The sequence below is a fragment of the Phyllobates terribilis genome, unplaced genomic scaffold (genome assembly GCF_046119375.1).
Source record: "Phyllobates terribilis strain yellow unplaced genomic scaffold, ASM4611937v1 Scaffold_4__5_contigs__length_816908805, whole genome shotgun sequence".
NCBI lineage: Eukaryota > Metazoa > Chordata > Amphibia > Anura > Dendrobatidae > Phyllobates > Phyllobates terribilis.
The window spans coordinates 292,074,910-292,089,160 of NW_027362764.1; the positions used below are offsets into that span (position 1 = coordinate 292,074,910).

The 14,251-nt window shown below is 40.2% G+C and overlaps 1 protein-coding gene across 3 annotated transcripts in view; it reads left to right on the forward strand.

Annotated features, from left to right (window-relative positions):
• The window catches only part of ITGA9 (integrin subunit alpha 9), a 636,829-nt gene that overhangs the window by 256,077 nt on the left and 366,501 nt on the right, over positions 1-14,251 (forward strand). For all 3 annotated transcript variants that reach the window (XM_073678319.1, XM_073678318.1, XM_073678320.1), the window contains exons 14-15: positions 6,941-7,095; positions 10,834-10,994. In XM_073678319.1, the coding sequence (XP_073534420.1) occupies positions 6,941-7,095; positions 10,834-10,994 (316 nt within the window). The remainder of the gene's footprint in view (positions 1-6,940; positions 7,096-10,833; positions 10,995-14,251) is intronic.

Here is a 14,251-nt window from a genome sequence, read left to right on the forward strand (position 1 = left end):
TTGTAAGTTTGCCCACTGACAAAGACATGAACAGTCTATAATTTTAAGGTTAAATTAATTTTAACATTGAGAGATAGAATATCCAAAATAAATCAAGAAAATCAAATTGTATAAATTAGATAATTTTTTTTTGCATTTTGCAGTGAGAAATAAGTATTTGATTCCTCTGGCAAGCAACACTTAATACTTGGTGGCAAAACCCTTGTTGGCAAGCACAGCAGTCAGACATTTTTTTGTAGTTGATGATGAGAGTTACGCACATGTCAGGAGGAATTTTGGTCCACTCCTCTTTGCAGATCATCTCTAAATCATTAAGATTTGGAGGCTGTCGCTTGGAAACTCGGAGCTTCAACTCCCTCCATAAGTTTTCTATGGGATTAAGGTCTGGAGACTGGCTAGGCCACTCTATGACCTTAATGTGCTTCTTTTTGAGCCACTCCTTTGTTTCCTTGGCTGTATGTTTTGGGTTATTGTCTTGCTGGAAGACCCAGCCACGACCCATCTTCAATGCTTTTACTGAGGGATGGCGGTTGTTGGCCAAAATCTCGCGATACATGACCCCATCCATCTTCCCTTCAGTATGGTGCAGTCGTCATGTCCCCTTTGCTGAAAAGCACCCCCAAAGTATAATGTTTCCCACACCGTGCTTCACAGTTGGGACGATGTTCTTAGGGTTGTACTCATCCTTCTTCTTCCTCCAAACATGGCGAAAACCCCAAAAACACCCCCAAAACATAATGTTTCCACCTCCATGCTTGACAGTGGGGACAATGTTCTTTGGGTCATAGGCAGCATTTCTCTTCCTCCAAACACTGCGAGTTGAGTTAATGCCAAAGAGCTCAATTTTTGTCTCATCTGACCACAGCACCTTCTCCTAATAACTCACAGAATCATCCAGGTGTTCATTGGCAAACTTCAGCCGGGCTTGCACATGTGCCTTCTTGAGCAGGGGGACCTTGCGGGCACTGCAGGATTTTAAACCTTTAAGGCGTAATGTGTTACCAATGGTTTTCTTGGTGACTGTGGTCCCAGCTGCCTGGAGATCATTAACAAGTTCCCCCAGTGTAGTTTTAGGCTGATCTCTCACCTTCCCCAGGATCTAGGTGAGATTTTGCATGGTGTCGATTGTCGATTGACAGTCACTTTGTATTTCTTCCATTTTCTTACTATTGCACCAACAGTTGTCTCCTTCTCACCCAGCGTCTTACTTATGATTTTGTAGCTCATTACAGCTTTGTGCAGGTCTACGATTTTGTCCCTGACTTCCTTAGAAAGCTCTTTGGTCTTGCCCATGTTGTAGAGGTTAGAGTCTGACTGATTAATTGAGTCTGTGGACAGGAGTCTTTTATACAGGTGACTATGTAAGACAGCTGTCTTTAATGCAGGTAATGAGTTGATTAGGAGCGTCTAACTGGTCTGTAGGAGCCAGAACTCATAATGGTTTGTAGGGGATCAAATACTTATTTCTCACTGCAACATGCAAATAAATTTATCTAATTTATACAATGTGATTTTCTTGATTTTTTTGGATATTCTATCTCTCAATGTTAAAATTAACCCACCCTTAAAATTATAGACTGTTCATGTCTTTGTCAGTGGGCAAACTTACAAAAACAGCAAGGGATCAAATAATTATTTCCTTCACTGTATGCTAGTTTGGCTAAGACATAGCATAAGATCTGAATGTGCCTATATAATAGCAACCTCTATCGATATATTTATCAACCTCTGAATCTAGGACTTTTAGCAACCACCAAAACTAATGTATGTCATACCTGATTTAAAAGGTATCCCCCACTAATCATGAAAATGAAGGGGCTGCTTTGCTTGTTCAGCACTGCCCTCTTTTCTGATGTTATCTGCACACAGCAGTGCAGCGGCCACCAGTAGGCAGAAAGATGTAGTGCAGCTACATCCCTGTGACCGGTGATTGCTTCAGTTTTCTGCACAGCTAAGCGATGCTGTGCAGGAGAACATAGAAGGGGATGCAGTGCTAAATCAGTATAGAATGAGACTATATTTATCATGATAGCATAAAACTATTCCAATTGTTCATAATTACTTTCATTCTTATCACTGTTGAATTATCTTTCAGTACGTCTGAAAGATCTATCTATCTATGTCTGTCTATCTATCTAAAAATGTGTCATGTAGGTATATGAACCGTCCCTATAACTGTACATGTGCAGCACGATCCGTTTACATTACACGATTTTGCAGCACTAAATGATCACCGATCGATTAATACACTGCTCAAAAAAATAACGGGAACACTTAAACAACAGAATATAACTCCAAGTAATTCAAACTTCTGTGAAATCAAACTGTCCACTTAGGAAGCAACACTGATTGACAATCAATTTCACATGCTGTTCTGCAAATGGAATAGACAATAGATGGAAATTATTGGCAATTATCAAGACACCCTCAATAAAGGAGTGGTTCTGCAGGTGGGGACCACAGACCACATCTCAGTACCAATGTTTTCTGGCTGATGTTTTGGTCACTTTTGAATGTTGATTGTGCTTTCACACTCGTGGTAGCATGAGATGGACTCTACAACCCACAGAAGTTGCTCAGGTAGTGCAGCTCATCCAGGATGGCACATCAATGCGAGCTGTGGCAAGAAGGTTTGCTGTGTCTGTCAGCGTAGTATTCAGAGGCTGGAAGCGCTACCAGGAGACAGGCCAGTACACCAGGAGATGTGGAGGGGACCGTAGGAGGGCAACAACCCAGCAGCAGGATCGCTACCTCCGCCTTTGTGCAAGGAGGAACAGGAGGAGCACTGCCAGAGCCCTGCAAAATTACCTCGAGCTGACCACAAATGTGCATGTGTCTACACAAACGGTTAGAAAGAGACTCCGTGAGGTTGGTATGAGGACCCGACGTCCACAGATGGGGGTTGTGCTCACAGCCCAACACCGTGCAGGACGCTTGGCATTTGCCACAGAACACCAGGATTGGCAAAGTCGCCACTGGCGCCCTGTGCTCTTCACAGATGAAAGCTGGTTCACACTGAGCACATGTGACAGACGTGACAGAGTCTGGAGACGCCGTGGAGAGCGATCTGCTGCCTGCAACATCCTTCAGCATGACCTTTTTGGCATTGGGTCAGTAATGGTGTGGGGTGGCATTTCTTTGGAGGGCCACACAACCCTCCATGTGGTCGCCAGAGGTAGCCTGACTGCAATTAGGTACCGAGATGAGATCCTCAGACCCCTTGTGAGCTAATATACTGGTGTGGTTGGCCCTGGGTCCTCCTAATGCAGGACAATGCCAGACCTCATGTGGCTGGAGTGTGTCAGCAGTTCCTGCAAGATGAAGGCATTGAAGCTATGGACTGGCCCGTCCGTTCCCCAGACCTGAATCCGATTGAGCTCATCTGGGACATCATGTCTCGCTCCATCCACCAACGTCACTTTGCACTGGAGACTGTCCCGGAGTTGACGGATGCTTTAGTCCAGGTCTGGGAGGAGATCCCAGAGGAGACCATCCGCAACCTCATCAGGAGCATGAGCAGGCGTTGTAGGGAGGTCATACAGGCACGTGGAGGCCACACACAATAATGAGCCTTATTTTTATTTGTTTTAAGGACATTACATCAAAGTTGGATCAGCCTGTAGTGTGTTTTTCCACTTTAATTTTGGGGATGACTCCAAATCCACGCCTCCATTGTTTAATAAATTTGATTTCCATTGATTATTTTTGTGTGATTTAGTTGTCAGCACATTCAACTTTGTATAGAACAAAGTATTCAATGAGAATATTTCATTCATTCAGATCTAGGATGTGTTATTTGAGTGTTCCCTTTATTTTTTTGAGCAGTGTATTTACGGTGGTCACTTAACAGTCTGTGTACACAGGCAGAACACACTTCAGTTGCACACTGAATGATCTGCGATAGATGGTTCAGTGCTATGTTACTACAAGATGATGTCCTTCCAAGAACGTTGATCTTTTGCGAAGACCAAAATTTAATTTCGCCTGACGAACAAGCATTAAGCTTGATTGTCAGGTGATGGGCAGCTTGTTTAGACTGCAAGATGATCATAGAACTCTTCATCGCATTAATCAGTGTAGCTGTAAATGGACCTTTACACTTCTGAGTCTTGACAGAACTTCCAAAGACAATTGATGTTTGAGTGATTAGGAGACAACCAGCCGATGACTTTCTAACCCTTTTCAAATCTCTTGTGCTGAAACCTGAATGTCTCCTATCTTGTTAGATTGCTCTTTATTCTTTCTTTGAACTATCCTTTGAGCTTTGGCTGTCAGACGTGCTGAATTTGATTTTCTTTACATTTTTTTAGTCCAAGGGAGTTAAATGTTTGTAGAGAGGCCATGAATTGCATTAGCCCCACTCCTGAGATTACTGTAGTGAATCTGACTTTCGTAATTTGTGCAATTTTCCTGCCTGGCTCATACAAACAATTACTGAAATTGAGTTTCATTAAGCATCTTATCCTCTTGGGGTGAGAACTCTTGGAAGGTTGCCAAGTTCTGTGTCATTCGTTTGCTGACCTTTCCCCTTCCTGGTGATATGGATGATGCACGAGGATGTTGACGACAATACACTCGGAATCGGAAACATAACTAAAAGTGGGGATGTTGGAAACTTTAGGGTTGTAGCCTAGTTCTCACAGCATAGTAGATTATGTTGAGTTACACTTACTTTTTGTTCTTCTTAGCTGATTTGAAGGAAGTTCAGTAAGGAATCAACTTCAATAAGGAGCTCACTTTTCTTTTTCTCTAAAGCTCAAACATAATTGTGCTACTGTTTCTTGCTAAGGCTCAGTCATATCTGCATTTGCATATGCAACATGTTTTTGCTCATCAAAATGGCAGACACTGCGGTGGACCCCAATGAACCACATTTTATTTTTTGATGCAGATATGAGCAGAACCTTATTTTGTCATTGAAATTTGTATGAATTTGGTAGGGTACAGTGGCTTGTGAAAGTATCCCTCCCCTTAGATTTTTACTTATTTTATTACATTACAACCTGTGTTTAAATATTTTTGTAATCCGATTTGTGTGTGATGCATCAGCACTAAATAGTCTAAGTTAGTGAAGTTAAGTGAGAAAAATATAGGCATAAATTAAATTTATGGGATCAAATAACTAAAAATTGCCATGTGGATATGTATTCACCCCTTTTGCGATGAAGCCCCTGGCTTCTGGTGCAAGCAATTACCTTCATAAGTCACATGCTTAGTGAAAGGAAGTTCACCTGTGTGCAATCTAAGTGTCACTTGGTCTGTCGGTATATACACACCTTTTCTGAAAGGTCACAGAGTCTGCAACACCATTAAGAAAGAGGCACCAGTAACCGAACAACACCATGGAGACCAAGGTGATCTCGAAACAAGTCAGGGACAAAGTTGTTGAGAAATACAAGTCAGGGTTGAGTTCTAAAAAAATTATCTGAATCTCTGTTGATCCCTTGGAGCACCATCAAATCCATTATCATCAAATGGACAGAACATGGTTCCACAAAAACCCCTACCAAGAGAGGGCCGCCCACCAAAACTCTCAGCCGGGGCAAGCAGGGCATTAATCAGAGAGGCAGCACAGAGACCAAAGGTAACCCTGAAGGAGTTCCCAAGCAGAGAATGGAGTATCTGCCCATACGACCACAATAAGCCGTACACTCCATAGAGGTGGCCTTTAGGGAAGAGTGGGCAGAAAAAAAGCCTTTACTTGCACACAAAAATTGTAAGGCTCGTTTGAGTTTGCCAAAAGACATGTGGGAGATTCCCCAAATGTATGGAGGAAGGTGCTGTGATCAGTTGAGACCAAAATTTAACTTTTTGGCCACCAAGGTAAACACTATGTCTGGGGCCTAACCAACACAGCTCATGTAAATGTTTTTGAGTGGTCTAGTCAAAGCCCAGATCTTAATCCAATTGAGAATCTGTGGTCTGACTTGAAGATTGATGTTCACCAGAGGAAACCATCTAACTTGAAAGAGATATATAAGTTTTGCCTTGAAGAATGGGCAAATATCCCAGTTGAAAGATGTGGAACGCTCATAGACAACTTATCCCAAGCGACTTACAGATGTAATTGCTGCAAAAGAAGGATCCACAAAGTACTGACTTTAGAGGGTTGAATAGTTTTGCACACTGAAATTTTCAATGATTTTGTCCTATATGTTGTTAACTTCACAATAAAAAGAAAACTAAATGTTCACTGTTGTAGGCATGTTCTTTACATTAACTAATACCAACCCTCAAAAAAACAGTGATTACTTTTGCAAGCCACTGTATAACCTATCTGTAGGTCGATGGGGATCCGACAGCAAGGACAACCATCAATCCCTAGAACAATGCAAAGCCACATATATGGATTAAACAAGGGTCGAGTATATGCACCACTACTCTATTCATTTTCTATGGGCCTGCTAGAAATATTCCCCATGGTGCTCCACCTCTACTTCATTTAGACAAGGCTTTTCTGAGCCCCATTCTTGGGAAGTTGGGCATCTTAGTGGTTGGACACTCAGCAATCAGTGATAACTCACCAACTTGGTACAATCCTTTTAAGATGTGATATTTCCGTTGTGAGACTGGCTTGGGCTTGGGTTTGGATGCTACTCAACTTGACAACAGCATAAAATTAGTTGTTTTTAGATAAAATATCTTGTAGATTCAACCCTACTTACTTCTGACCAAGACAGGGATACATTGTCATCACAGCATTGACTAGTTAGAACATATGGACAATATATTGTAACGTCTGAACCAGTATAAATGAAGTTGCCCTGGTATAAGTTATCTGTAGTACATATTTAAATGTGTCAGGAAAGATATGTACTGTAACATGTGTTCTCGTTTTTCATTGGGTTTTAGCTGTGGTTTTCTTTTGAGTTTTGATATTATACACTATTGTTACAAAGGTTTTACATATTGACCTACTTATTTTTCTTCTATGTATCAGGACAAGACCAGTTATTACTGTGGATGCGTCAATAATCCTGCCTTCTGCAATTAACATCACTGCTCCACAGTGCCATGATGGGACGCAAAATGTCAACTGTGTCAATGTCACTGTCTGTTTCCGGTTTCGTGGCAAGCGTGTTCCTGGTGAAATAGGTAAATAATGCTTTTATTTAGCGTTCTTTTTTTAAAGATTGTAAAAGTATTTTCTAAATCCGCATTTATTCTCACATCCAGTTACTTTAAGACATCTCTACCATACTATACTTGAAGATAGCAAGAACTAGATTTTTGTTTTGGTGCGATATGTGGTTATTCTGGATTGTGAAGAAATTGTGCTTTAAATGCTACTTACCTGCAGATTACCCCTATATTTGCAGGTAAGTAGCTTTTCTAGAAGTGTCAGGTTCCCTTTAACTTTCTTTCGAACTCAAGATGCCCCAACTTGGCTGCAAGCTTCACATCTGCATTCAGCTAGATGAGCAAATCATCCTTGTGGTAGGATAACCCATTGTTTCTTTGTTCCTTGTTTTTAAATGATGCTGCCTAATGAGGCATCTTGCAATGATATTTTACAATAATTTGTGATGGTTTTATTGTACAAAGGTTTCATAATTTGTGTTTTTTTTTGTTTCGGCATCAGTACTACTGCAAATCTGTATCATTAGAGGCAATCACTGGGAAAAAACAGTCTCCTTCTTCCCTGGCAGCTGACAATATAGTTTCTGGTTACTTTCCTGCAGATTAGTATTGTGTAATCCAGAGTATACTGGAATATACTGAGAGACATCCACATTATGCACTTAAGAGTCAAAGCAGTGGGTGTCTGTGGTGAACAATGTGATCAGGGAGCTAGAAAGGTTGTTAAAGCTAAAATGCATTGAATATCTTACCTCAAACATGGATTGACAAGAACAATTCTACACACTTCTGTTAAAATGGCAGGGTTTTTACGTAAAAAAATCATATGAAGAAGAATCATTCCAAAACTTTTTCCACCTTTAATGTCACGTTTAATTTGTACAATTCAGTTGAAAAATAAACTGAAATCTTTTTGAGTGGAAAATGAGAAATAAATAAATAATGTTGCATACATATGTACACTTTTAAACTAATAATTTGTTGAAATACCCTTAGAATGTATGACAACATTCAGTGTTTTTTGGTAGGAGTCTGCCAGCATGGCACATCTAGAATTGACAGTCTTTGGCCACTCTTCCTTGCAATACCGCTCCAAATCTGTCAAATTGTGAAGACATCTCCTGTGTACAGCGCCCTCTTCAGGTTAACCCACACATTTTCAACTGGATTTTGGTCTGAGCTCTGGCTGGGACATTGCAAAAACTTGATCCTTTTCTGGCAAAGACATTTTTTTGTTTTTGTTGATTTAGATGTATACGTAGAATAATTGTCGTGCTGTAATGTGAAATTCCTCCTCATCTTCAACTTTTTAGCAGAGGCCTGAACGTTTAGTTGCAAAATTGACAGATACTTGGAACTGTTTATATTGCCCTCAACACTGATTAAAGGCCAAGTTTCAGCTGCTAGAAAACAGCTCCAAGCCCTATTGCTGCCTCCCAAATATGTCACTGTGGGTATGGTATTTTTTTGGTGATGCACAGTGTTGGCTTTGCGCCAAACAGAACTTTTGTAATTATGGCCAAAAAGTTAAACCTTGGTCTCTTCAGACCATAGCACATTTCTCACCTTCTTTTGGCAGACTTGATATAGGTTTTGGCAAACTGTAGAATAGAAAAGGCATTCGTCTTGCCACTTTATTCCACAGTCCACACATATGAAGAATATGGGAGATTTTTGTCATGTGCAGGACACAACCAGTACTTGCCAGAAATTCCTGCAGCTCCTGTAATGTTGCTGTAGGCCTCTTGGCATCCTCCCAGACCAATATTCTTTTTGTTGTTTCATGAATTTTTGAGGCATGTCAAGTTTTAGTAAATGTCACTGTTGTGCTGAATTTAAGCCACTTCCTGATGACAATCTTCACAGTGTTTCATGGTATATCTAATGCTGTTGATATTTTTTTGTACGCTTGTCGTGACTGATAGCTTTGAACAATAGGGTCCCTTTGCTGTGTTGTAAGCTGTTTACAGACTATGGCTTTTGCTGCAAGATGCAACTAAGACAATATCAGGAAACCCTTACTGAAACAGCTAAACTTTATATGGAGGTAATCAGAATCACTATAAACGATGGCAGCTGTGTACCAACAGCTATTTATCATGAGTTTAAATGTGATTGACTAGTTTTGAACACAATCACATCCAAAATTATAGAAGGATGTCCACACTTTTGCAACCATATTATTTTAGTTTTGTTATTCATATTTTCCCCATCAAACTGATTTAAGTTTGTTTCTCAATGGATTTGTACAGATTATGGGTAACATTAACCCCTTTCTGACGAGGTCAGTAATAGTATGTCCTTGTGCCCTGGGCCTATTGGACCAGGGACGTACTATTGCTGACCGGCGATCAGGCCCGCACACAGGCTGTGCGGGCGCAATTGCCGCTGGGTGTCAGCTGATTCCACAAAAATGATCTTTTAGCCCTAAATTTTTTTATTTTCACAAGGGTAAGAGTAGAAAATGGACCCTAAAAACTGTTGTGCAATTTCTCCTGAGTACGCCGATACCCCATATGTGGGAAAATACACTGTTTGGATGCACGGCAGGGTTCAGATGGGAAGGAGCACTGTGTGACTTTTTGAATGCAAAATTGGCTGGAATCAAGAGCGAACGCCATGTCGCGTTTGAAGAACCCCTGATGCGACTAAACAGTGGAAACCCCTACCAGTGACCCCATTTTGGAAACTAGACCCTTCTTGGTATGATTTCTTTACATGACAAAAAAACTGGCATTTTAACAGGGGTATGTAGACTTTTTATAGCCACACTATGTTATATGCCACCCCATTATTTTAATTTTTGTAAATGAAAACTTTTGACTATATATTAATGTTACATTTAGTCTTTTGTTTGAATGTTTATCCAGGTAAAATAATATTTATGTGGTTCTCAATCTTCTTCCTTCCTTAGCACAATGTGTGGGTGGATGTATTATATCTACAGTTTTCTCCTTTTTATCCTTTGTCATTTAGTTATCTAAATCTAAGCGGCATATTTCTGCTTTTTGAGTATATTCATGTTACCAGGAAGGGTTAGTTTTCAGTGTAAATATTTTGTCCACAAGTCAAAGTTTATTAACTGTTTATCTTGGAGACTTACATTAGATAGCCTGACTGTGAACTTTAAAAGCATTTTTATTGATTAACCATCGAGTTAATGGTTGAGATGCTGCTGCAAGGTTTGTTTTTGTAGTGTGTATCTTATATTATAATTATGGAATTTATTTTTTCAAAAACTAAGAGGAATTTCTTTTTTGTGGTTTAAAGAAAACTTGTCATTGTACATACAGAGTGTTTTACAGTCCGAGGGAAATATGTTATTGAGCAGAAGGAGCCAAATATACTTAATGTTTTGTGCGAAAAGATTCGGATTTACTTGTATTTTCTTAATCAGAATCTCTGCCCCATTTATGCTTAGGAGTCCAGTGGGTGGTGCTACTTAGTGATTGACAGTTACTGTATCTCTGTGCTTACAGTTATGCAGCGAGAGGCTGTCAGTCACTGAGTAGGACCACCCACTGAAAAATTTGCACACAAATTTCTGGTGCAAATTATAGTTTATCTGTCAAGACTGACTGTCTGACTGTTCATGGTCTTCAGATTAATACCACACACTTTTTTTTTTTTTAAATATAATAGTATTTGCCACTTTTGGCATTAAGACGTTGATGCACCTCATTTAGTTTTTTTTGTGTTGCAGATTACAAGCATCATAACTGATTTGTAACAAATTCTCACGTTGTCTTGCAGAATTGACGTACAATTTAACTGCTGATATTGTGAAAAGAGAAAGCGGTCATCAGCCCAGGGTGTTTTTTGTCTCCTCTGCTGAGACTGTTGCTCATGTCAGTGAGAAGCTCCAGCTCACACACATGAAAGAGAAGTGTGACCAGTACCTTGCACATGTAAAGGTATGTCATTGTTACATTGACCAGTCTAACGTTTAGATTTTTTAATTGCCATCTTCTCATACATATTAACAACCTATTAGGTAAGTTGCACTGTATACTGTTATTTCGGATCAGAACAAGAAGCATGTGCCTCACTGTTGTCTGTCGCCTGATCCTGATCTCCCACTGTAATAGCACTGTGTGCAGATCAGTAAGAGACTGGCTGCCATGTAAGAAATGTATACATGGTATCAATGCAAGGCAAATCCCTGAATAAGACAGCGGGGCGCATGAGTAGCTTGGAAGTGTTCTTTTAGTTTAGCACTTTTGGGTTGTTTTCTGTTAAGTCTTTGAAATTTAATAAATGTGTGTTTTCCATAAACTTAATATTTAATATAAACATTTATTCATCATTTTGGCTGTTCTACATTTTAGTTTTAGAATTAATATTTTTTTTATCAGTGATCACAGTACGTTAAAAGAACTGAATGGTACAGCAGAGTAATCTCAGTTTACTATTGCTGTAAAGTAATCTCATTATAATAGTAGATGGAGGATTGAAATGGCTGCCGAAATTTATATTTCTGTTGTTCTCTCAATAACAGGAAACATGTGTATTGTTCTCTTGATAAGTGGAAAATATTAAATGGAGTCTGTTATCCCCAAAATGCATATTAAATTAGCTATACCATGGTATAGGGACGATAAAGATCTACTAACACTGTACATTTTAGTGGTAGGAGGGCTTTGGTTCACCCTTTGCATGGCCAATGGCTCAGTGCACTGTGAAGCCCCCCCACTTAGCATTTCCCCTGCTTCTGATTGACAGCATTCCTTTGTCCAGAGTGAGTGCTGCCTGAGCTCAGCCCGCATGTGCACTGACACTGTCCGGCCACCTATACACAGTACCAGTGCTGGCATGCACACAGTGTGGGTAGTCACATTCTAGACGCTGGCTCTTCTCATTGGCCACACTGATACATTCGGAAGTGTAGCATGCGACTTGCTACAGATAGGAGCCAAAGAGAAGACAGTGCAAGGCCACTCCGTGTGCGCGCCTACACTGAATCTGTGTGCAGACATGTGGGCAGAGTTCAGGCAGTGCTGACTTTGGGCACACGAGTGCTGTCAGTCAAATCAGGGAAGGCCCCAAAATGATAATTGAGTGGGTGTAATGGCGCACTGAGTCCTTGGTCACTGGTCCTATGAGTAGTCCTTTCATTTGCATTTGAATTAGAAGTAATTTTCTCAGGTGCTATACCACTAAAATGTACAGTGCTAGTATGATGTATATAGGGGCTAAGGCCCATATATCACTGTGCAGCTAGTTTAATATATATTCTGGGGGAAAAATACTCCCTTTAAGGAGGAAAAATAAAAGAATCAGCAAAGTGTAAAGCCCCCCATACATAATAACTTGTGTCGGCTGAATAATGGTTTGGCTGATCAGTTGGCTGACAGTGACTCCTCACTCCTTGGCTCAGCCATGCACTCCTGTGTTCTCTATGAGAGAGCCGGTACCAGAACCTTCTGGCAGTGACATATCTCACAGAGAACCAAAGGGTTGTAGTCCGAAATCAAACATGCTGGATCCTTCTTTCCCCAACATACATGTTAGACTGTCTGCTGAGCCCGTCGATATCAGCGAGTTTCCCTGACATTAGTATGCTATGTATGCCCATCTCCTTAGACTAATAATTAGTGAATGTTGGTTTGTGTATTCAAAAGTAGTAGCCAACAATGTCATCGTCTCACCTCCTCAATAGTCCTCAGATGTACTTCATAAATTAACGGATTCATTAATGGTGAAAATTAATCTTATCTGGACTCACATCACTGCCTTCCAAAAATGACTTAAAAATGAATAGTATATTATATAGAATAATTCTCTGAGTAATTCTTTGGGTAGCAGTTGGCAGGTAGCCTCTTAGCGTGATCACATAGGCAGTCACACAGCTTAACGAGGAATCAAAATCACATTTTCCACTTTTCCTTTTGTTCTTCCTTTGTGTCAGTCTTTTCTGATGTTCTGGCTTTCTACTCATGAACCAGGAAGCTTGGGATGAATCCCGGGGTTATCTGGACTTTTGTATTTTTTTGTTATGGGGCTAAGAACTTACAGGCAGAATTGCAAACTACCTGCCGAACACTTTTAAGGAGGAATTGATAATAACTTTGATGAATGTATTTGATTTTCTCGGTCACAATATGTGTGTACTCCATTTTAGCACAGAATTGCTTTTTCACAACTCCTGGCATGTCAGGGGGCAAAGATGTCTGGAAAAATAATGGCCACATTTTTGAAAATCTGCAGCAGATGTACAGCTAGAAAATATTTATGTTTCATGGAACATCTAAACTACACGTGCCATAAGCACTTTTTACGCCTTGCTCTTCAAGAAGACATGGCTTTGGGGAAAAGATCTATTGTTATGGGGGAAAGAGTGTGGATTTGATAGAGGTGTCTAAGGAAGCCCCCAATTTATCCTCCAGCGTGATCTACTACATCCTGTAGTCTAGTTCTAAATTCAAGACAGTATCTGCCTCAGTGACTGAGTGGAGAAAACATTTAATTATTCCACGGCAGTGGAAGTCCTGATTGGTGACTATGGGTAACTCCTATTTCCCACTACATTTCCTTCTTCATCCCACCTAATGGAAAGAGGCTTGCCCCAGGTTTGGAGACATTTCAGAAAGAGATATAAAAGCCAGTAAAGCCGGGCATTCATTTGCACATTCACCCTTAAATCCTCATTTCTGTTGTAGTATTTTGTACAAATGTTCCACTGTGGACTCCAGCATCACCTCTATAATGTGGAAGAATATAGTATATCACTTCATTATATGGAGAAAGTCACTGCTACACATTCTTTAATCCACAATGGGAAAATCGACATGAACACTACTTGTAGTTTAGTTTGACACATAGTTGGCAAAATTGTATTGGCATTTTCAAGAACTACTGTGCAGATGTCACCTGTAAAGTTATGTAGCTGGGCAAACAGATATATTCATATCCTATAGTAATTACCAGAAACCTGAGTGCGAGAAACTTTCATCACATTGAGTAGCAAATAGGCACTAACATTGTGTTACTATGTAGCAAAACTAAGACCAGTGATATCGTACACCCCTAGTATATGGCATGAATTTTGCAGATATTACTAGGGGTGCTCACTCTGTGTTCCGCAATCCACTTTGTTATGCCAAAACTATTCCCCACATTTCTTTCTGAAGGACCTGTAAGTGACAATGGCCCTCCATAACTAGTATGGACT